General features: G+C 42.7%; 1 protein-coding gene across 1 annotated transcript in view; it reads left to right on the top strand.

Moving 5' to 3' along the window:
* LOC132894801 (short transient receptor potential channel 2-like) overlaps positions 1-25,369 on the top strand; it is a 66,655-nt gene that overhangs the window by 7,817 nt on the left and 33,469 nt on the right. Inside the window, exons 3-5 of the mRNA XM_060934913.1 lie at positions 12,209-12,364; positions 20,620-20,792; positions 23,944-24,026. Of these exons, the coding sequence (XP_060790896.1) occupies positions 12,209-12,364; positions 20,620-20,792; positions 23,944-24,026 (412 nt within the window). The remainder of the gene's footprint in view (positions 1-12,208; positions 12,365-20,619; positions 20,793-23,943; positions 24,027-25,369) is intronic.

Here is a 25,369-nt window from a genome sequence, read left to right as displayed (position 1 = left end):
CTATTTGTCGGCGCAGAATTAGGGGGATTGGTGATCCTCTTCCCATCTTTACTTCTGAGAACTGCTGCCACTCCAAGATGCTCTTTTTATACCCAGTCATGTTAATGACCTATTGCCAATTGACCTAATGAGTTGCAGTTTGGCCCTCCAGCTGTTCCTTTTTTTGTACCTTTAACTTTTCCAGCCTCTTATTGCCCCTGTCCCAACTTTTTTGAGATGTGTTGCTGTCATGAAATTTCAAATGAGCCAATATTTGGCATGAAATTTCAAAATGTCTCACTTTCGACATTTGATATGTTGTCTATGTTCTATTGTGAATACAATATCAGGTTTTGAGATTTGTAAATTATTGCATTCCGTTTTTATTTACAATTTGTACTTTGTCCCAACTTTTTTGGAATCGGGGTTGTAAAAGCATATTCTGACGGAGTCGTTTGAATTGTCAGAACGTCCTACATTCATATGAATTCTGACAGGGTTGGTGGACGTTGTATCAATGTAGAAGCATGTTCTTTGCAGAGGGAAAAACCGCGAACTATGACTAAAAGTTAAAGTTGAATCACACTGTAGGATTCCCTGCAATGTAAGACTGCTCGACAGACATGTCTGACATCCCCTCCTACCGTAGGAGGCTTTGCGGATGTAGAACCGTTTATCAGAACACCACACTAGGAAGAGTAGTGTGAGGTAAAGAGAAAAGTTTTCGAGTTTGAAGGAAGAGAGAGTGGAACAGTCACGAAACGATTGTGGTAATGAGTTCCAAAGTTTAGGAGCAGCAACACTGAATGATCTGCCACCCATAGATGCCAGTTTAAAACATGGTACAGTCAGAAGCCCACAGACAGACGATCTGAGGGAGTGAGAGGGACAGTACAAATGCAGGGGCGTAGCTAGGATTTTTCAAAGGGGGGGTCACACACTGACCGGCAGCCTGAATACATTATGCAGCAAAAAATAATCACCATTGCTAGTTTTAGGTAGCTTAGAAACCGGCTCTTCCATTATTGCTGTTTCTTCCACATTTTCTTGATGCTGTCTTCTAGGAATGGCACTAAAACTTAGCTTCGAAGCCACAAAATGCAACTTTAATGGAGAAAAATATATAATAAATTGTTTACCTCTCTTCACGTCGAAAGAAGGAGGAAAGTTTCGCTTGTTTTGACATGGCGAATTATTAACACAAGAGGAAATACTTGTAATTCGCAACTAAAAAGACTGCAGCTACACTGGCAGCTTGACCATGCTGTCTAGTGCGATCGTGTTGTGCTTGCGTAGAACTGTCAGTCCTGTGCGCCTTGGCTCGGGCACCTGAAGGCGCGCACACCTAACGAGCTCCGGCACGCACACTGTTAACAAAGAACACCGGTCTTTAATCAATTAACTACTGTATGTTTGGGTTATTTAAAGACTGCGCCCATGCAAGGACGATGCGAAGTATTATGCTGCGTCTAGTGTGCCTTGTTTCCTGTCTCTGTTCTTGTTGGCCTCCTGGTTTTTTGACCCCTGTTTCTTGTCCCTTGATCTTGTATAATTTTGCATCTGATATTCTCTCCGCGCCTCGATTGACCTCCTGCCTGTTTCCTCTATTACGACTTTGCCTGCTGTTTCAGACTGTTTGCCTATTGTGCACGTTTCACGCACTTTATGCTCTTATCGCACTGTGTATTATGTAACATATCTGCACTTACATCCACCTCTCCCGCACACACTCTGACAAACTGGGTTTTTGCGCCCAAACCACAGGAAGTCCATACAAGGTCATAGAAACCCTAATGAGGCTAAGGTGACAATCTAGTTTTAAAAAATGTTAGAAAAATTACAGTGGGTGCTTTTCTAATATTTTTATAGTCTGGCTAACGCAACTTCAAAGCTCTGCGAGCATTGGTCTGGCATAGATATTAAGCCCAACCGTTTCCCAAAGCGCGTGGTTGACCCGCCTCCCTGAAATGCCTCAGTTTGCTACTGGTCGAAGCCAGAAAAGGCTGTGACGAAGCTTAAACCAATCACATCACTCTTTCCTCTGACATATGTGACGCGACGGAAACTGCTTGAGTAACAGGAAGAAGATAAATACCTCCAGGGCTGCTCTTTGCTCCGTTTTCAATGAGAACTTCCCGTTGAATGCTTTCAATACAGCATCCACCGCTGTGTCAAAGGCTTGCCGCTGCTCCATGTTCCTAATGTTTCTAGTGAACGAAGCGCTTCCGGCATAGATTCTGTAAACAATCTATGGCTTCTGGTCGCAGTTCTACTACGTCACTGCCTTGAACACGCCTCTACCCAGGGCCGTTGGAGATGCTCAAAGTTGATTGGCTCCCGATTTTTCGGGAGCTTGGAAGAGCTGGAGATAGCTTGCCTTGCCAGACTAAGTTCGCAACAGCCCCCCGTGTTGCGTCACACTTAGGATGGGCGGGCCCAGGCTAATATTTTTATGCGGCTACTGAAAAAATGGGAGGGGTCCAACAAAGGGGGGGGGGTCATGGGCACCCCAGGACCCCCCCCCAGCTACACCCCTGAAATGAATTAGCTCACAGAGATAGGAAGGGGAGAAACCATGAAGAGCTTTATAGGTTAAAAGCAAGATTTTGTATTTAATCCAAGAAATAACTGGCAACCAATGCAGTTGCTGTAAAACAGGAGTAATGCGAGCAGTGCATTTGGTGTGTGAGGATGTACTGCAGGCGATTGAGCAATGTGGCAGGGAGACCATAAAAGAGAGAATTGCAATAGTCAAGACGAGAAAAAATAAACGCATTGACCAACATTTTGGCATCAGTTTCCAAGAGAAGACGGTGGAGACGTGCAATATTGCGGAGGTGAAAGAAAGCATTCTTAGTAATTAGTTTAAAATGGGGTTCAAACGTAAGGGTGGCGTCAAAGAGAACTCCAAGGTTTTTTATAACTTGGGAAGGACTAATAGACACACCATCAACATCAATAGTGAAACTGGAGAAGTTCAGAACTTGTCTTTTGGTACCTACTAATAGAACCTCCGTTTTGCTAGCATTAAGTTTAAGGCAGTTCTTATGCAACCATTGCTTAAAGTGCCATTCCACCATTGGATGTATTTTTTTGGCATAAAATACAATATATTTTATGACAACATGACTAGACAGAGAAATCTTTTAGCTTCAAAATGATATATCAAACATAATTTTTTGACAACGACAAGTATATTAATTTTGCGACCAAAGTCACCTACCCTTTTAATTTCCGCGCGGTAGTGAAACGTGATGTCATCGGCAGGTTCCCCTTCTTGTGTACCACGTCACATGTGATGTGGCACAGATTATCAGCAATGGCGGATAGAACGCGATTGTCAGCTTCGGAAAAGAAGCGAAGGAAAATAGCAAGTGATGCCCAAAGGAGACGGTCGATGGTGAATATCGGCACAGCAATCGACAAGTGGAAATCGCGTTCTATCCGCCATCGCTGATAATCTGTGCTACGTCACACGTGACGTGGTACACAAGAAGGGGAACCTGCCGATGGCATCACGTTTCACTACTGCGCGGAAATTAAAAGGGTAGGTGACTTTGGTCGCAAAATTAATATACTTGTCGTTGTCAAAAAATTATGTTTGATATATCATTTTGAAGCTAAAAGAGTTCTCTGTCTAGTCATGTTGTCATAAAATATATTGTATTTTATGCCAAAGAATACATCCAATGGTGGAATGGCACTTTAAGGTCAGTGATGCAAGTCCATTACAATAACCAGAGGTGGACAAAGTACCCAACTTCATTACTTAAGTCAAAGTACAGATCCCGCTGGTCAAATGTTTCGCTGATACAAGTGAAAGTTGTCCAGTCAAATTTTTACTTAAGTTAAAGTAGTGAAGTACTTGCTTTTAAAAATACTTAAATATTAAAAGTACATTTTCTGTCAACACATCGTTGTATTATTGCCACAACGCTTACAAAACCTAATGCCGTTACCAAAGACAGAAATGTGAATTCACAAAATGAACGCATGCTGTGCCATCATGGTGGTTTAACGTTAAGCTAGCTAGTCAGTGAAACTCCACCTGACACGCTAGCAAACTCTTTTCAAACTTGAAATCATATTGGGTAGCTAACGCTACGAGAAAAGAAACATTTCTGCATTCTGTTTATTTGGCAAGATTATGCTAAAACATATTTCTGAAAGGACTTCAGATAAGTTAACGTTATTCATGTTAGTGTAACTGTTTTTACATGCTAACTAACCGTGTCCAAGTTAACTAGCTATGTGTAAACGTTAGCCGTGGACAAGGCGATGACAACTTGGCGGGCAAATCCATAAAAAGTCATTTGACTAACCAGACTGCATAGCTATTGCAACGTTATCGCTAGCTCTAAAAGCACAGACAACTTCACTGCAAGCTTTCTCTTGGAATAAAACGTTTATATCCCTCAATATGCTTCAGCAGGTTGGATGGCGAGTTTTTGTAGGCCGTGATGTGGTTCGTTTTCGTCGAACAAAGCAAACATTTAAAACAAAACGAATCTTTAATCCTTTCAGAAAACTGAAACATGGGTTCATGGGCCATGAGTGCGTGCATTCTCCAGAAGAACCGCCTCCTTCCATTCTGCCATCAACTGATCGTGTTAAATAATGCTGTGGAGAAATCACTGAACTTGATTTTATACAGTCGATGGATGTGACGTGACCCTAGTGATTACTGATCGGCTGTCTCAGTGTCACCTGCGAAAAAAAACATCACGCTTAAGAAAAGAAAAAAAAAACATCCACTTTCAAAGCTAATTCAAAGTAATGAGGACCTTGATAGAAGTGTAGTGGAGTGAAAAGTACGATATTTGCCTTTCACATGTAGTGAAGTTAAAGTCATAAGTTTCCAAAAAAATAATACTCAAGTAAAGTACAGATACTCAAAAAGTGTACTTAAGTACAGCACTCAAGTAAATGTACTTCATTACTGTCCACCTCTGACAATAACGTTACGTTTTCTAAATATTCAGGGGTTTCATACTTAACATCTTGTACTCGCATACAGCGCTCGAAACTAACGGTGTCCCGGCGTCCCGGGGACCATAAAAAATGTCATCGGGACACAAAATTATCATATCTGGGACAATCCCGGGACAATGAAAAAAATAGATCTAGAAAAAAAGCTCTACATTAATATTATTTACAAAGCCGTAACACATACGTAGACATTCACCTAATTTGTCAATTTTAATTTTAAAACGTTAACAGCGAAAAATACATAGTAGCTACACTTTCGATGCACCTGCATCCGTAGGCTACAGAGCAGCGCATTCTGTTCTAGAATCTTCGGCCGGAGTCCGCATTATATGGACTTGGAATGGAATTGCTACCGCACACGCTGCGCCGACTCTTGCCAGAACAAAAATGCTGAAGTGGTTGAAGCGGACCGACCGCGGGGAAGAAACTGAAAGCCCAGACATAACGTCTCCGGGACCTTCAGGATCCAAAGTGTCATCGCCTGGTCTGCAGGCAACGCGAGCAACTGAATGAACTTAATGAACACTGTTAGACACGTTATAAAATACAACAGGAATGATGTGGATGATATTGACGGAAGATACCGTTCAACAGAATAAGTGAGTTTTCTTGGTGTCTTTCTAGTTCAGAAAGTTTAGTCAGTCAGCAGCACAACTAGGCTCGGACCTGCCACTATGCTGATGTTGCTAACATTTGCACCCACGTTTCAGCAGCGAAAGTTCATAAAAAGGGATAACGGAAAGTTCATAAAAATGGATAACGGTAATGGATAACGGAAAGTTCATAAAAATGGATAACGGTAATGGTGAAAATTACAAGTTGGCCTTATAAGTGCCAACAGATATTCAAGGTATAAGTAGATGAAATGAACATAAAAGGGGTCTTATTTTCAACTAAAGTGTACTGCAGATGTAGGGAGTTGAAACATTTTCTGAATGAGCTAGTTGGCCCCTTTAAATAAACGGGTATCTATTCATACAGTGAGATCGCCAAAGTTTAATAAACTGAAAATGCAATAACTGTAATTTTGAAGTAGATGATGTATAGGACATGTGTCGCTTGTGTCTTGTGACTTATTGTAAAAATGATATAAAGGGTTCAAAATCGCATAGATACAAATATAATAGTAACTTCATATGATAATATTAACCACTGGTTATTTCAGAGAGGAAAAAAATGGGGACACTATTGCTTCCATTCGGGACAATACAACACAGAATTCGGGACCACTGGGGGACACAAAGAAAAAAAGTGAATTTCGAGCCCTGCTCGCATATACACTACCGTTCAAAAGTTTGGGGTCACTTTGAAATGTCCTTATTTTTGAAAGAAAAGCACTGTTCTTTTCAATGAAGATCACTTTAAACTAATCAGAAATCCACTCTATACATTGCTAATGTGCTAAATGACTATTCTAGCTGCAAATGTGTGGTTTTTGGTGCAATATCTCCATAGGTGTATACACTGTAAAAAAAAGAATAGTCGAGAATACTTGAAATTTCAAGGCAACCGTCTGCATTAAGAATTTTATGTTTTGCCAACGATGTATGCCCATGATAATACTGTTATCTTTATTAAGAATTCTTAATTAAGTCAATTTTCAATTCCTCATTCTGCCAACATAGATTTCTCTTTTTGCTGAACAGTGGCATTCACAGTAGTACAATTGAGGTTATCACAATTTTTTTTTACCTTTATTTGGATAGGACAGTGTAGAGACAGGAAATGAGTGGGAGAGAGAGACGGGGAGGGATCGGGAAATGACCTCAGGTCGGAATCGAACCCGGGTCCCCGGATTTATGGTATGGCGCCTTATCCACCTGAGCCACGACAACATGAACTTTGACCGGAGAGAGAACCACATTGCCCAGCCCTTGCATTTGGGAGAGGAAACCCTGTGTCTTGGTCATTAAGAGCATGCACTGAATAAACACCTGTGGCAATTATGTATTTTCAATTCAGATTATTCACTATTGCATATTTACACATCATTGAGGTACACGCTATCAGTTTGATGTGGATTTCTCTGTTCGTTAATAATTATTCATATTTTCTTGTCCATTCAATTGTGAATATGGAATTACTTGAACAAAGCGTAATTCTATTTTTTACAGTGTAGAGGCCCATTTCCAGCAGCTCTCACTCCAGTGTTCTAATGGTACAATGTGTTTGCTCATTGCCTCAGAAGGCTAATGGATGATTAGAAAACCCTTGTACAATCATGTTAGCACAGCTGAAAACAGTTTAGCTCTTTAGAGAAGCTATAAAACTGACCTTCCTTTGAGCAGATTGAGTTTCTGGAGCATCACATTTGTGGGGTCGATTAAATGCTCAAAATGGCCAGAAAAATGTCTCGACTATATTTTCTATTCATTTTACAACTTATGGCGGGAAATAAAAGTGTGACTTTTCATGGAAAACACAAAATTGTCTGGGTGACCCCAAACTTTTGAACGGTAGTGTAGCTGGTGTAGTGGTTAGCACTGTCGCCTCACAGCAAGAAGGTTCTGGGTTTGAACCCAGCGGCCGACGAGGGCCTTTCTGTGTGGAGTTTGCATGTTGTCTGTGTGGGTTTCCTCCCACAGTCCAAAGATATGCAGGTTAGGTTAATTGGTGGCTCTAAATTGACCATGAATGGTTGTCTGTGTGTGTGTGTCAGCCCTGCGATGAGCTGATGACTTGTCCAGGGTGTACCCTGCCTTTCACCCATGGTCAGCTGGGATAAGCTCCAGCTTGCCCCCTGCGACCCTGCATGGGATAAGCGGTTACACACAAAACAACAACTAGCATGTATCACTGTCATGTATTCTTTGATTATCCAGTATTATTATATCCCGTCACATTGTATTAACGTTATATTCATGATATTTTAAATCAAAATTGATCTAAAAGCCCGGAACTCCAATTATGGAATATACCTTGGCGTGACGTCACAAAGAAATCCCGTGTGGCGTTATCTGTTTTGACAATAAAACAACTAAACAACATATTTTCTTTTTCTTCTAACTTTATTTATCATACGTGACAGGACGGGTTCATCTATAAAGGCGGGATGACTAATGTAAGTACCAATTAATAAAATGGTGGACGTGACAGATGTCTCTGTGAAACTGGAACAAAAAAGGTAAGATTATACATTATGTAAATAAATGTCACAAAAAGGGTATTGCAGGACGGAACACTTGTTATACATGGGACAGAACAGCATTTAAAAAACCGGAAGGCAAAAATAAGAAAATACGTGACACCACATTAAAATACGTGACGGTACTGTTCCGTCCCGTTCTGTTCCGTACCGGGTTATGGGAGATGTGCCAGTGAACGTCCATTTAGAACGGGCAACCTTGAAATCTGCACGGCAAAATGATTAATTTAATCAAGAAGTTTTGAACACTGTTTCACTGTGAGTGCAGTCTCCTTTAACATTAATGATAATAATGAAAATAAGTGCAGTCAACAATTTACATTTAGTATCAGAACTTGCCTGTCTTCACCATTCAAAAAACTATGTGGCAGTAAAAAGTCTATTTGCATGTATTTGAGTGAGTGATTGTGTGTGAGACAGAGAGAGAGAGAGTTTCAGTCAGTAGAGCTGTTAGCCTAGTAAACTAGACTCACCCGCCTAGCGGCCAAAAATATATATATATTTTTTTTAAAGATTTTGGGGGGGGCTTTTTTCACCTTTATTATTGGATAGGACAGTGTAGAGACAGGAAACGAGCGGGAGAGAGAGATGGGGAGGGACCGGGAAACGACCCCGGGCTGGAACCGAACCCGGGCCCCCGGATCCACGGTATGGCGCCCCATCCACCCGAGCCACGATGCCCCCGGCCAAAAATATTTTTGCCTACGAGTGAGTCTAGCCTTGGACCATATCAACAACACACCCCAGGCATCAAATCGTGCCCGCCAATCACAACGCAAGGTTTTTGTTTGGATTCTTTGGGCGGGCTTTTGCAGGAGTGACGACAAAGCTGCGCGACGCTGGAGAAAGCACAACAGGAAAGATGGCTACGGCTAGTGAACAGCGCTCGTTTGACTCTGCTTTGGAATCAGTTTTAGAAGAATTAGACTTGGAGTTTTTGTTGAAACATGAGCAGGAAGAGGCTCTCCGCTCATTCCTTTTCAAGAAGGACGTTTTCGCTGTTTTGCTGACCGGCTATGGCAAAAGTCTGATCTACCAGCTGTTTACCCTCCCCCACTGCTTTCTGTTGCTCTGACTACGTGACAGTCACTGTTGCGCTGATTGGTCAGAGCGTTGGCCTATACGCACAGAGACAGTTTGAAAGACAACAGGTTGTTCCTACCCACACCCTTCGGAAATGTCTACGACCGAGACCAGACTAAATATTCACATTTAGTCTGGCTTGCCAGGCTATAGAGCTGTGAGTAAACTAAACAAATTGGCTTACTCTTAACTTCCCAAAACAAGTAGGCTTTTGTCCATTTTTCCTGAAAGCATTGACTCTTTATCATCTTTCCTTTGCTTTGACAACATCTTGACACTTGACAGCAAGAAGCTAGCTCGCGATCTTTCTTTAGTCATGAATGACTAGCTGTTTACTTGAAATGGGTTGAAACCATCTAGTGGATGGATGACGAATTGCATTTTGTGGTAATGGTTGACGCAAAGAATGGAGAATCTTTGGTTGACGTGTGGTGCGGCATGGTGGTGTAGTGCTTAGCACCGTCGCCTCACAGCAAGAAGGTCCTGGGTTCGAGCCCAGTGGCCGACGAGGACCTTTCTGTGGGAAGTTTGCATGCTCTCCCTGTGTCTGCATGGGTTTCCTCTGGGTGCTCTGGTTTCCTCCACACTCCAAAGACATGCAGGTTAGGCTAATTGGTGGCTCTAAATTGACCGTGAGTGTGAATAGTTGTTTGTCTCTATGTGTCAGCCCTGCAAAAACCTAGCGACTTGTCCAGGGTGTACCCTGCCTCTCACCCATAGTCAGCTGGGATAGGCTCCAGCTTGCCTGCAATAAGTGGTTGATGTGTGGGCCATTTTGAATCTTTGTACGGGCCGGGTGTGGCCCACAGGCCGTATGTTTGATACCCCTGCCTTAGCCCATGTTTACATTAGACCGTATCAGCGGATCATCAGATTAACGTTTTTAAAACGATTAGTGTGCACAGCAACACCAATACACGATTTGCGTGCACACAGCAACACCAATACACGGATACGCTCGGCTCCGCAGGCATCCTGCGCTCCAAATCACTCCGCCCTGAACAGCGAGTGCCCTCTGGAGGGTGCGCACTCCGGCCCTGCGCAGCTCACAGAGCGCGCGAGTGAAGTGCACAAGCAGTGTTTTCGGGACTGAGCCGCTGTGTGTGTGATCCCAGCGCATATCACTTACCACTTGCAAGTGGAAGGATGGCAAGCCTAAAGACAATCATAACTACACAATGGGCAGTATTTGCATCAGTATTTGCAGTATTTTTTCATACTTTTATACTCTTTAATGAAAGGTGATACAAGGCGGAAGTCCGCGCCGTTTTTCAGCAGTCGCGTCACATGACCAACGCCAGCGAATCAGGAAGGTGGATGTCACAGTGACGTTGTCCAATGAGACGCCAGCTAGAGCTCAGCACAGCGTATCCGCGTATTCTCAATGTTTACACAGCACCGGATCTGACACGATCTGGATTGAATACGTGGACGCTGGCGGATTCCCGTTTCCCGGCGTTTCCAGGCGGTTTAATGTAAACGGACAGTGCATCCGCGAAGAAAACGAGACAGATACGGTCTAATGTAAACTTGGCCTTAGAATGTCTCTGAAGATAAGCTTGACTTAATTGAAGGGGCTGACTCAGCCTTCCCACAATCCAGTTCGTTGTTTTTGTTTTGAAAGCATGTGACTGCTACTCTGCTAGCTCTCTGTGCAGCAAAACCTCCACAAATTCCCTGTTAATGATTCCTTCGAAACCTGTCTTGAACTTTTTCTTCATCAACGTGTCGTAAAAGTTTTGAATTGAATATACATGATATTTTCTTTCCTTCGTGGCTGCCTGCAAGAGACGACTGAGATAAACAGAACAGATCAAATGAAAGAATTGTCAAAGTAGGTATATTTGACAAACATTATCAAGTTCACATTACAATGTATGATCTATAGCTTAGAATATAGCTTCACGGCATTGTTGAAGGGGCGGCACGGTGGTGTAGTGGTTAGCACAGCAAGAAGGTCCTGGGTTCAAGCCCAGTCGTTGGCGAGGGCCTTTCTGTGTGGAGTTTGCATGTTCTCCCCGTGTCTGTGTGGGTTTCCTCCGGGTGCTCCGGTTTCCTCCACAGTCCAAAGACATGCAGGTTAGGTTAACTGGTGACTCTAAATTGACTGTAGGTGTGAATGTGAGTGTGAATGGTTGTCTGTGTGTCAGCCCTGTGATGACCTGGCGACTTGTCCAGGGTGTACCCCGCCTTTCGCCCGTAGTCAGCTGGGATAGGCTCCAGCTTGCCTGCGACCCTGTAGAACAGGATAAGCGGCTACAGATAATGGATGGATGGATGGTATTGTTGAAGCTTGTTTTTCAAACAGTGGAATATCCACGGATGCGAAAATGGTGACTTGTTACTTGACACAGAGGCTTCTAGGAAGGATGACCCGGCCCCTTTAAATATAGCAAATGTTGGTTTAGGTGGCACAACATCCTTTTAAGTCAGTTTCATGACAACAGTGGCTGCTTGGTGGTGCTCTCCAACCCTCTGAGCAGTAACCCAGAGCCTTAACCTGTTGAGCTACCATCCCCACACCCTATTAAGTCATTTAATATTTTCAGCTGTCTGCACGTGTCAACTGAACATGCCAAGAACATGTATGTAGAAATTTATATGAAGCTCGTTTTAGATTTTGACAGTACTGTAGCTCAGTTTGTACTGTTTAGTGTTTGAAGAGCAGGAGAGGTTATAAGTTGTCAGCGCGACTCAGTAGATGTCTTACAAAATAATAAAGCACCACAGAAATCCAGTAATCTCATATTTTCTGGAGAAATGCCACATAATCGACTTCATGCTCACCCTGTGCTTATGTCACGAGCCACTAGAGAACTTGCTTTATAATGGCAAGGCCAGTAATAATTAGCTCAGGAGAACTCCATACAGAAAACAACACTTTACTTAGTCTTTATTTGTGGTAAGGAATGTTTTTTCCACCTCATCGATGCACTGTTAATGAAGTCGACATGCTTACCTGTAAGGTTTTCGTGCTTTTACACTCTCTTTCATTTGCTTTGTCGTTTAAAGGAAACCATGGCTCTGCGTTCGTTCAGGTGGACGTAGGCCGTTCGTCGTGGTCTATAGATCATCCTTATGTCACTCTGCTGCCCACTGCAACCCTGATGAGCCCGGCTGATTCACGACAAGGCACAAGAAAGCACAGTGTGCGCATGTTCAAAAAAGGTGTCACTTTTATCTATCCATCCATCTTCTTTCTATCTCAGGGCTCTACATTAACTTTTGAAACCACTTGTCCTGTCGGGCAAGTTGAAAGGAAATTTACTTGTCCGAATGTGAAGTTGACTTGTCCAAAGAAAAAAATTGGACTCCATCAATCATTCATTTATTTATGAGAAATTGAAAGCCAGAAAATTAAAATTATATATATTTTCATTTTTAAATTATTAACTTTGAATATATATCCTCCACTGATTAACTGTTGTTGTCTAATTATTCAGTGTGGCTCCTGTATGGTATTTAATGGACAAAAAAAAGATAATTAATAATTTCAAATAATCCATAATTATATCTAAATTATAGAGCCCTATGTTTCAAATCCCTAAACTCCCATTACTAATTAATTAATTAATTAATACAGCCGGTAACCTAATTAGCAGCCATTTGACAGCTTGGTATTTCATAGATAACTTTCCCCAGTCCTACCTCACTCCCTGTCAATCCACACGCATGCAGGCGCACATTCCCCGCCAGCACACGCTCGGCTATATAATGAACACCATCAACAACAATTCAAAGATTTGGAAATTACCACATACTCAACGTAAATATACAGTTTAATAATGATCCCGCCAACAGAAATGTCAACAAATCCACGTGTATGACACGATTGAAACCAATCATAAACGATATCTGTGAAGATACTCAGTCATCCAGGTACATAGTAATCTGTGGTTGGTAGAAGAGAGCAACTGGACTTGCTTGAAAAGTCTTGAAGACGTTTCGCCTCTCGTCCGAAAGGCATCCTCAGTTCTGTCTGTCTAATAGGGAGTATCAAGTATATACTTGACAAAAGGTGGCTCTTTTGTCTTGTAGACGTCTTGAAGACGTTTCGTCTCTCGTCCAAAAGGCATCCTCAGTTCTGTCTGTCTAATAGGGAGTATCAAGTATATACTTGATACTCCCTATTAGACAGACGAGAGGCGAAACGTCTTCAAGACTTTTCAAGCAAGTCCAGTTGCTCTCTTCTACCAACCACAGATTACTATGTACCTGGACGACTGAGTATCTTCACAGATATGTTTCTACGCACTTTGGGATGAGTTCGCTTCGACTAGTGTGGGAGTATGAGAGGACTTCCAGAAAACTGGCAGACATCTTAGCCAGAGGGGATCGTTCATTTTTGTCAACCTGGAACAACCATCACTGAACAGAGGTGGGTGTCTATGACATCTATCAGCCACCTTCAATGCAGCCATCAGCATTCTGATTCGGATTCTATGATGATCCATGAGAGGATAAATACTTGATACTCCCTATTAGACAGACAGAACTGAGGATGCCTTTCGGACGAGAGGCGAAATGTCTTCAAGACTTTTCAAGCAAGTCCAGTTGCTCTCTTCTACCAACCACAGATTACAATCATAAACGACTGTTTACTTTTCAGCTCAAATACACGAAGCGGTATTGGCCGGTTTCGCAAGTGGAATATTGCGCATGTGCACATCTCTCTCTCCGAATAGAAACATCCGGCAATTCATCAAAACAATATGTCGAGTGAGATGCTTCGGAAATCATGTGAATAAACTGATAAATTTGATATGTAACCCGAATATCGGCGTATTTTGGCACTTGTCCGATCGGACAAGTAACTGAGACGATGAACTTGTCCGACATAAAGTATCACTTGTCCCGGACAAGTGTTAATGTCGAGCCCTGTATCTTTCTTTCTATCTTTAGGTAGTCTTAAGTTAAGAAAGATTTTGTGACGATGGATCATTTTCAGGGCTCGAAATTCGCGGTGGTCCGGTTGCCCGAGGCGACTTAGGGTGTTTTCACACTTGGTCCCTTTCAGCCATCTAACCGAACTCAGATCGATGACTCAGCATTTTTTGCGCATATGTGAACACTCCAACCGTACCCAGACCCCTTTAAAGCGAACCGAACTGAGACCACCTCAGGAGGTGGTCTCAGTACAGTTCGCTAAAAATCAACGGTACAGTTCGCCTAATCTGCGCATTGTGAACAAAAAGCGCACCGGGTTCACTTCGCCTTTTTCACTGTAGTTTAACCTTCTTTGTTTGCCGTAGTTGGTCACGTGACTGTAGCAGGGAAACTCAACTTCCTTTTGGAACTTACCACAGCTGCTTTACAGTTCTCTGAACTTACTGACTGACGAGTCGGCCACAATAATATAACTATATTATATATATATATATATATGTGTGTGTGTATATATATATATATATATATAAAATTTATTTTCCTTAATCCGCACTATTTTGATCAAAGAATACAGCAGGGCAAGCATGGCAGCAGACATTTTGATTCAAGAGAAAATTACCCAGAATTCCGTGCACTGGGGGTCTGAGGGCTCTAGAGGACCTGGTGTGAACAGAAAGAGGACTGAGGCCCCATCAAAGCTTAACTGGACCAGAAAGAGAACCCAGTCCTCTTTGTAATAAATTCACAGTGTGAACACAAAAAGAACTGAGTTCTTTTTCTGTTGGTCCACTTTTTGGTCCACTTAAAGAGGACTGAGTCTGGTTCCTTTAAAGGGGACCAGGTGTGAAAACACCCTTAAAGAGGACTGAGTCTGGTTCCTTTAAAGGGGACCAGGTGTGAAAACACCCTTAAAGAGGACTGAGTCTGGTTCCTTTAAAGGGGAGCAGGCATGAAAACACCCTTAATTTGTTTAAAAAATATATATATGAAGCGATGATTCAGACACACCGTCAACTAAAGCCGCCACATATTAAGCGTGTGCCGTGTCTGTGTTAATCGATGTGTTTATCGTCAGGACGGTCAGGCTGTCGGTTTTTTCACTACTGCGCATACATATAATAGACATCCCAAGTCTCTCGGAAGTTCCGGGAGTCTCCCGCATATTGATAGTGGCTCCCTGATGCCCGCAAATTGGAGAATATCTCCCGGAATCTAGAGCAAGAGCGTGCACGCGAGACATTAATGTCTGCATCGCGCATATGATGCGCATATTTAGTATTCTTATTGTGATATATTTTTATTGTTGTTTTTTTTTGGGGCCCACAGTAATTGGTTTTTACTGTTGTGGTGTCCCTGCCTATCCGTCATTGTATTTACCAGGCGAAGTTAAATAAATAAATAAAATAAATATGACGGAGTGCGGGCGGCACGGTGGTGTAGTGGTTAGCGCTGTCGCCTCACAGCAAGAAGGTCCTGGGTTCGAGCCCCGGGGCCGGCGAGGGCCTTTCTGTGCGGAGTTTGCATGTTCTCCCCGTGTCCGCGTGGGTTTCCTCCGGGTGCTCCGGTTTCCCCCACAGTCCAAAGACATGCAGGTTAGGTTAACTGGTGACTCTAAATTGACCGTAGGTGTGAATGTGAGTGTGAATGGTTGTCTGTGTCTATGTGTCAGCCCTGTGATGACCTGGCGACTTGTCCAGGGTGTACCCCGCCTTTCGCCCGTAGTCAGCTGGGATAGGCTCCAGCTTGCCTGCGACCCTGTAGAAGGATAAAGCGGCTAGAGATAATGTGATGTGTGATGTGATGACGGAGTGCGCGAGAGAGACTCTGCGTGTGCGCCTGTTCATGAAGCGCATGCTAGACAAAGAGCATCCTGATTGGTTTACAGACATCCCAACCTGCAGACCCCCCCGCTGATGGGGAAAAAAGTCCAATATATTATTATTTGTTGATATTATATTATGGTGCTCTGTGTTGTTCTCATTTATGTATTTAACAACAGTATCAAAATCAGGGGTGAAAGTAAGCCGGTCCTGGCCGGTCCGGTGTACCACTAAAAGATTTGGCCGTACCGGAAAGAAAAATATACTGTCTCTGGGAAAAAAAAAAAGCACTTTCAGCATAACAACCCACCTGCTAACGTCAATTTACCAAAAGCAACACGTTTTCCTCAATATACATTGCATATAACTCGTTCTGACCTGTCTCTGAATTCTGTCTGAAGTGAATTCCTTCCGTGTTTCACTCGACAGACAGCGTGCGAGATAGTGCGCGGAGCCCACTGCTTAACCATCTTGCGCCAACGTGCGCAGCTGGTATCCAAAGTGTTTTAGTAGACAGACGTTTGTTGCAAAGTCTCCCAAATAAAAACAACATATACAGAAACATATATTGATGTTTCAATATTCTATTATGTGTGCAGTGTTTCACTGGACAAACAACGAGCGAGCTACAGCGCGCGTACGGCTTAACCAGATCTTGTGCTATAATGTGCACAGCTGGTAATCAAAGTGTTTCAGCAGACAGACGTTAGTTGCAAAGTCTCCCAAATAAAAAGGCATATAAAGAAACATGTTAATGTTTCATGATAGGCTATTTAAAAATTACTTTGATCAGAATTCGTAAATGGGGCGGCACGGTGGTGTAGTGGTTAGCGCTGTCGCCTCACAGCAAGAAGGTCCGGGTTCGAGCCCCCATGGCCGGCGAGGGCCTTTCTGTGCGGAGTTTGCATGTTCTCCCCGTGTCCGCATGGGTTTCCTCCGGGTGCTCCGGTTTCCCCCACAGTCCAAAGACATGCAGGTTAGGTTAACTGGTGACTCTAAATTGACCGTAGGTGTGAATGTGAGTGTGAATGGTTGTCTGTGTCTATGTGTCAGCCCTGTGATGACCTGGCGACTTGTCCAGGGTGTACCCCGCCTTTCGCCCGTAGTCAGCTGGGATAGGCTCCAGCTTGCCTGCAACCCTGTAGGACAGGATAAAGCGGCTAGAGATAATGAGATGAGATGAGAATTCGTAAATCGAGTGGAAGTTGGGGCAAAGATTCTAGATTACTGTCTGGTTGGAGCGAGCAGAGTAACTAGGCTACCAATGCATGGCACACGCACTGAGAACACACGCACTTTCTCAAACGTTCCGACACACCCGTGGGAAAATACAAAGCAGACATCCCAAGTCTCCCGGAGGTTCTGGGAGTCTCCCGCATATTGATAGTGGCTCCCTGATGCCCGCAAATTGGAGAATATCTCCCGGAATCTAGAGCAAGCGAGCAAGAGCGTGCACACGAGACATTGATGTCTGCATCACGCATATGACGAAGTGCGCGAGGGAGAGCGAGAGAGACTGCGTGTGTGCCTGTTAGACAATAATAAATAATTAGGTTACTTTCACCCCTGATCAAAATACTCCGGTTCTTGAAATAAATGCACATTAGTCATGAACAATAGTAACTACTCTCTTTTGCGTTATTTTTGACAGAAGTAAAATTCATACACGAACAAATTTTGTCTAGTTGATTTTCTGTTTGGCGAGTTACTTTGGAAGGTAACTAGTCCGGCTGGCTGCAGTGCCGTATTAAGCCAATGCGGTGTCCCTGGGCACTATACCTCAAGTGCCCCACCACCACCACTCTGCGCGCACGCGTTCAGTAACCTCCTGCACACACTCACAAACCTTGCCCTTTGCTGTCAAAAATAGTAGCATATACATAAACAATAGTACACATAAACAAGGTCATTCTTCCTCATTGAAAATGTATTAAGTAGGCTACATCAGCCCATCAAATTCACTGAAAACAACCAACGATATGCATGTAGGCATATTGAAATGTCTTATTCAAAAATGAGCAGCATATATTTGTATGTCTCAATAAAAACCTTCAAAGCATCCATACTCTATTCTATCCATATTAAAATGTCTCAATTCAAAATGTGTATCAATTCAAACAGCATCAGCAATTTAAACAGCATCCATCTATATACAATACAGCATATTCAAATGTGCCAATTCAAAATGTGTATCAGTTAAAATAGCATCGATCTAGGCAACATATTCAAATGTCTCAATTCGAAATATAAATTCAAATAACATCCAGTACGGCATATTCAGATGTACAATGTACATACAGTGGTGCTTGAAAGTTTGTGAACCCTTTAGAATTTTCTATATTTCTGCATAAATATGACCTAAACCATCATCAGATTTTCACACAAGTCCTAAAAGTAGATAAAGAGAACCCAGTTAAACAAACGAGACAAAATTACTTGGTAATTTATTTATTGAGGAAAATGATCCAATATTACATATCTGTGAGTGGCAAAAGTATGTGAACCTTTGCTTTCAGTATCTGATGTGATCCCCTTGTGCAGCAATAACTGCAACTAAACGTTTCCAGTAACTGTTGATCAGTCCTGCACATCAGCTTGGAGGAATTTTAGCCCATTCCTCTGTACAGAACAGCTTCAACTCTGGGATGTTGGTGGGTTTCCTCACATGAACTGCTCGCTTCAGGTCCTTCCACAACATTTCGATTGGATTAAGGTCAGGACTTTGACTTGGCCATTCCAAAACATTAACTTTATTCTTCTTTAACCATTCTTTGGTAGAACGACTTGTGTGCTTAGGGTCGTTGTCTTGCTGCATGACCCACCTTCTCTTGAGATTCAGTTCATGGACAGATGTCCTGACATTTTCCTTTAGAATTTGCTGGTATAATTCAGAATTCATTGTTCCATCAATGATGGCAAGCCGTCCTGACCCAGATGCAGCAAAACAGGCCCAAACCATGACACTACCACCACCATGTTTCACAGATAGGATAAGGTTCTTATGCTGGAATGCAGTGTTTTCCTTCCTCCAAACATAACGCTTCTCATTTAAACCAAAATTTCCATTTTGGTCTCATCCATCCACAAAACATTTTTCCAATAGCCTTCTGACTTGTCCACATGACCTTTAGCAAACTGCAGACGAGCAGCAATGTTCTTTTTGGAGAGCAGTGGCTTTCTCCTTGCAACCCTGCCATGCACACCATTGTTGTTCAGTGTTCTCCTGATGGTGGACTCATGAACATTAACATTAGCCAATGTGAGAAAGGCCTTCAGTTGCTTAGAAGTTACCCTGGGGTCCTTTGTGACCTCACTGACTATTACACGCCTTGCTCTTGGAGTGATCTGTGTTGGTTGACCACTCCTGGGGAGGGTAACAATGGTCTTGAATTTCCTCCATTTGTACACAATCTGTCTGACTGTGGATTGGTGGAGTCCAAACTCTTTAGAGATGGTTTTGTAACCTTTTCTAGCCTGATGAGCATCAACAATAATTTTTCTGAGGTCCTCAGAAATCTCCTTTGTTCGTGCCATGATACACTTCCACAAACATGTGTTGTGAAGATCAGACTTTGATAGATCCCTGTTCTTTAAATAAAACAGGATGCCCACTCACACCTGATTGTCATCCCATTGATTGAAAACACCTGACTCTAATTTCACCTTCAAATTAACTGCTAATCCTAGAGGTTCACATACTTTTGCCACTCACAGATATGTAATATTGGATCATTTTCCTCAATAAATAAATGACCAAGTATAATATTTTTGTCTCATTTGTTTAACTGGGTTCTCTTTATCTACTTTTAGGACTTGTGTGAAAATCTGATGATGTTTTAGGTCATATTTATGCAGAAATATAGAAAATTCTAAAGGGTTCACAAACTTTCAAGCACCACTGTATGTGTATCAATTCAAAGAGCATCTGTTCTGTATGAACCTAGACATGTTCTCCCCATAGCGCAGGATCAGTTGAAATAGAGAAGTGTTCTACTGGCGTCGGCTGCGCTGGGTTGACATCCATAACACCCTCGTCTTCCTTCTCGTCACCATGGTGTGAACTGATCTCTACCTGGCTTAAAGTGGCTTCGCGCATATCCTCCTCCCCGGCTTCAGCGCTGGTAGTGACAGCAGTTGTCGATGTTTTTATAAAAAAAAAATGATCTAACACTGGAACATTTTTAATTGCAGCTACACGCCTGGAGTCTTTCTCTTTTTTTTAATTTTCTCTTCACACAACCACTCAATTGATGTCTGTCCATTTTTCATTTCTACCACGGTTTTTAAAAAATTCATACATTTCACCGTAGGTGGACTGGCTCAACTGACAGGTTGAGGAAAGGGGGGTTAATGGTCACATAGGCCACTCTTGCTCAGAATTATGATTATTGTTGTTGTTGTTGTTGTTATGAAATTAGTGTTCATAATGAATTATATATGACTATTTAACAATGTCAAGTGTATAACCATTTTAAGTGTACAAACATTCACGAAAAAATATTTTTAAAGTTTCTGTCATGTGGTGCCCCCCCACTGGCTGTGAGTGGTTAGTGCCCCTGGGCACTGTGCCGCAGGCCCATATAGTTAATCCGGCCTTGGCTGGCTGGTGAAAAAATATACGAATTTCGAGCCCTGATTTTCATTTCTAGCTCACAATTGTGTATGTGAAGGTGAGGAAAGGGATAACAGTGAGCTCCTTTGTGTATGCATGGTCAGGGGACTTCTTGCCCGAGGCTGCTGAAGAGAGCTGGGACAGGCTGAGGGTCACCTGTAGTCAGCCCTTCAACAAGCGCAACCAGTTTGGCCTGTCTTTCTTTCGTGTCCGCTCTGCTGACGAACACACTGAAGAGCCATCTGCCAATAAGGAGAACACAAATAGCAAAAATCAGGCAAGACATTTTATTCATTCTTGTTGGAATAATATGCTACAACTTAATTATAGGGCAGATAATTGACTGACAGTCAGAAAAGCCACAGCACGAGGTGAAAATGTGAATTTAATGACATTTAATCTACTCTAAACCTTATGAACCTTAGATTTAGTAGAGTATTTAGGTTACCTTGAAGACCAGCCCTTAAATTTAGGAGTAAACTAGTAGTTATTGCCCATGAACCTGATTTCCTCTGAATGGAACAGTGGAGAGTTGAGTGGACACATGTGATATATATGTTTTCACTGTGTTCTGTCAAAATGATGTAAATCGCTCCTCGCGTCTCCTCAGTGACATAGACTGGGCCCTAGCAGAAGTCTCCGGTGAGGAGCGCTGATTGCGAGATCCCGTACAATCAAAACTCTCAGGCGAGTCGGGGAGGGGGTTCCTCGCCAACGCTGTGCGCAGTGTGTTAGGGTAGTATCTCACTGGGCTGCGACAAATTGCGAACATCATTCGCGAGAGAGTTTCAAAAGTGTCTTGAAACATTCGCAGGGCTTCTCAATTTCCTCGCATGAGTCGCAAAGTGTCGCTCCTTCGTCGCTGAAATTTTGAACATGTTCAAAAAATTCGTGCGACAAAATTTCTCTCAAAATAGCCGCAAATGCGTCGCTGGTGTCGCGAAGCCATCGCGAACCCTTCTCAAGTCAGTTTCTGTGAGGCTTCCTCTACTTCCCTGCCTGCCGAGGGAAAGCCAGGCTGCGATAGCCTGCGACTAGTTGGACATACCTGCCATCCTGTACGCATCTTGCGTAGCCGCTACGAATTTTTACCTCATTGTACGACTGTACGTTTTCACATTAAAAAGTACGCGTATCGTCCGAACTCGCATTTCAGTCAAGTTCTCGCTGAAGTTGATACCGCTGATCTGTGAGAAAACTCAAAGCCAGAATGGAACGCTTTGCCCAATCCCCCCGCCCCTCTTCCAGAGCGTGTGGCTCTGCCCTCTTCAGCCCCTCCCCTTCCTCCTTCACGTCTCTGACTTGAGTGCAGCCAGGTGGCTAGAGCGAGTCGGGGATTGAAACGTCAGTTAGAGACGTCGTTTTTATATTTGTAACAGAAACGGTTGTGTTTCACGTGTTCTCAAGAGCTTCCTAGCCGTTATTTTGTGCATTTACAGCACCAACAGTACAGGCTAGTTCTTCATTTAACTTCAAAGCCGTCACTCGAGGTTGCATATTCGATGCGGTAACCAACGAAACCTGATTACAATTCCTCTCGCGCTCTCATTGAATCACTGTGATAAGTACCACTTTATTGATGTGCTCAACAAAACGTAGCGTGTTGTATATCTTAAGGGCAGTCGGTAACTTCTGTCAATGGTAGCCTAGAATGTTTGCAGATGATGTGAAGTTGAAAACTAGTCATCCCTCTTATGAAAAAACCTGCGTGGTACTGCAGTATCAAATGCTTTTTTATACAGTATTACTGCAGTAAATGCAATATTTCGAATGCAAATGCAATAGTTTGCACATGAAAAAGGCATACTACAAAATACTGCAGTGTACTGTATAATGCAATATTTTTACTGTATAATGCAATATACTTCCAACATGTTAAAAAATGCAAAAGTCTAAACCTATTGCATGGGAAATTTGTGCATACCATGTTTTGTGTTGAAAGTGCCTTTTTTACATACTGTATTAATTTAATGTGTTATTTATTTTGAAAGAGTGGCTCTGGTTTATTTTCATTTCATTTGCACATGTATTTAATGTTTGTTGTGCTTTTCAAAACGGAAGGAAGTTCCCAAGAGCCATCAATAACAGTTTCCCAAAGTCTATCAATAGGAATGTTTTACAAAACTGGACTATGTTCCCAAGGTCAATCAATAAAACTGGATTGAAAGTGTGTTTTTGGTCTGCTGGCTGTGGTCTGTGGGGGCGCATGCACACTGGGTTGGGGTGAGGTTGATGCGAGGGGGGGGGTACTCATCTCATTCTCTCTAGCCGCTTTATCCTGTTCTACAGGGTCGCAGGCAAGCTGGAGCCTATCCCAGCTGACTACGGGCGAAAAGCAGGGTACACCCTGGACAAGTCGCCAGGTCATCACAGGGCTGACACATAGACACAGACAACCATTCACACTCACATTCACACCTACGCTCAATTTAGAGTCACCAGTTAACCTAACCTGCATGTCTTTGGACTGTGGGGGAAACCGGAGCACCCAGAGGAAACCCACGCGGACAACATGCAAACTCCACACAGAAAGGCCCTCGCCGGCCCCGGGGCTCGAACCCAGGACCTTCTTGCTGTGAGGCGACAGCGCTAACCACTACACCACCGTGCCACCCAGGGGTACTCATGAAATTGTAAAATTGTACTCATAAAATTTTTTCAAGGTTGGCAGGTATGGTTGGAGACACAACAATTGCGGTAAAATATGCGAATATCAATTCAGTGTGATTCCAAGTGAAATTTGTCACTAATTCGCATATTTTATCGCAATTGTTGTCTCCAACTAGTCGCAGGCTGTCACAGCCCAATGAGATAATGGCTTTAGCGTGAGCATGTAGCCTACGGGAAATTAATAGTGTGTGGGATTAGCACTAATCCCATGTTTTGGAAAATCAAAAATGTTGTCTTGGGCCCCTCTGGGGTGTCACCAATCCATGTGCAAAGTATGGAGTATGTGTGTCCAGCTGTGTCGATTTGTATAGGTGAACAGACAGACAGCCTGTAGTAGTATAGATTTAAGTATCTTGACTGAGCTTTTTAAATTCGTTAAATATACTAGTAACTTTAAGACCCTTGGTTGGTGTTCCTAAAAGCAGTACTGACATTAAGTGCATTTAAATGTTAAATTTAGTAACTTTAAGTGACATCTTAAACATTCTTTTCGACAGAATTTCATTATCTTAAAGAAGTCATGGAAAGTCACTTAAAGTTATACTACAATAATTCTTAAAGTTATAAGTAAATACACTGAAGTGTAGCATTTCGTAAACTTTTAGGATACTTTTTGAATACCTCAAAGCTGTTCATTCGTCTACTGCATCTCCTTCATTGAGAGTGACTTCTTTGTTACTAATAATCATAAACTTGTAAGAAAGGGAGGCTCAGAATCATGGGCAGGTGCTTAAGATGTTTTACTTGGCTTTTAACAGAGTACACCAGATAAGATGTGGTCAATCAGAGAGTGGATCTCCAGCCCTCCTGTACAACACACCTTCTTTGGTCAAAAGACAGGGTGAGCATAAATTAAAGGTCTTATAATCTTCATACAGTGGTGCTTGAAAGTTTGTGAACCCTTTAGAATTTTCTATATTTCTGCATAAATATGACCTAAAACATCATCGGATTTTCACACAAGTCCTAAAAGTAGATAAAGAGAACCCAGTTAAACAAATGAGACAAAAATATTATACTTGGTCATTTATTTATTGAGGAAAATGATCCAATATTCCATATCTGTGAGTGGCGAAAGTATGTGAACCTCTCGGATTAGCAGTTAATTTGAAGGTGAAATTAGAGTCAGGTGTTTTCAATCAATGGGATGACAATCGGGTGTGAGTGGGCACCCTGTTTTATTTAAAGAACAGGGATCTATCAAAGTCTGATCTTCACAACACATGTTTGTGGAAGTGTATCATGGCACGAACAAAGGAGATTTCTGAGGACCTCAGAAAAAGCGTTGTTGCTGCTCATCAGGCTGGAAAAGGTTACAAAACCATCTCTAAAGAGTTTGGACTCCACCAATCCACAGTCAGACAGACTGTGTACAAATGGAGGAAATTCAAGACCATTGTTACCCTCCCCAGGAGTGGTCGACCAACAAAGATCACTCCAAGAGCAAGGCGTGTAATAGTCGGCGAGGTCACAAAGGACCCCAGGGTAACTCCTAAGCAACTGAAGGCCTCTCTCACATTGGCTAATGTTGATGTTCATGAGACCACCATCAGGAGAACACTCAACAGCAATGGTGTGCATGGCAGGGTTGCAAGGAGAAAGCCACTGCTCTCCAAAAAGAACATTGCTGCTCGTCTGCAGTTTGCTAAAGATCACGTGGACAAGCCAGAAGGCTATTGGAAAAATGTTCTGTGGACGGAGGAGCCCAAAATAGAACTTTTTGGTTTAAATGAGAAGCGTTATGTTTGGAGAAAGGAAAACACTGCATTCCAGCATAAGAACCTTATCCCATCTGGGAACGGAGATGAAAGTCTTCCGGAAATACCCGGAAATCAGGATATTTGACAAAACTCTTGAAAATCTCCGGTTTTCCGAATGGAGAAATTTATTTTTCGGATTTTTCGCGATCCTAGACGTGGTGTAATACTTCGCATCATCCTTGCATGGGCACAGTCCTTAAATAGCCCAAACACAGTTCATTGATTAAAGACAGGTGTTCTTTGTTAATGGCGCGCATGCTGGAGCTCGTTAGGCGTGCGCGCCCAAGGCGCGCCTTCAGGTGCACGTGCTAAGGTGCGCAGGACTGACACCATTCTGCGCAGGCGCAACACAATCACACTAGAAAGCATGGTCAAGCTGCCAGTGTAGCTAGTCTTTTTAGTTGTGAATTACAAGTATTTTCTC

Source organism: Neoarius graeffei, chromosome 12, assembly GCF_027579695.1.
Source record: "Neoarius graeffei isolate fNeoGra1 chromosome 12, fNeoGra1.pri, whole genome shotgun sequence".
Classification (NCBI taxonomy): Eukaryota; Metazoa; Chordata; class Actinopteri; order Siluriformes; family Ariidae; genus Neoarius; species Neoarius graeffei.
This window is presented reverse-complemented; position numbering and strand designations above follow the sequence as displayed.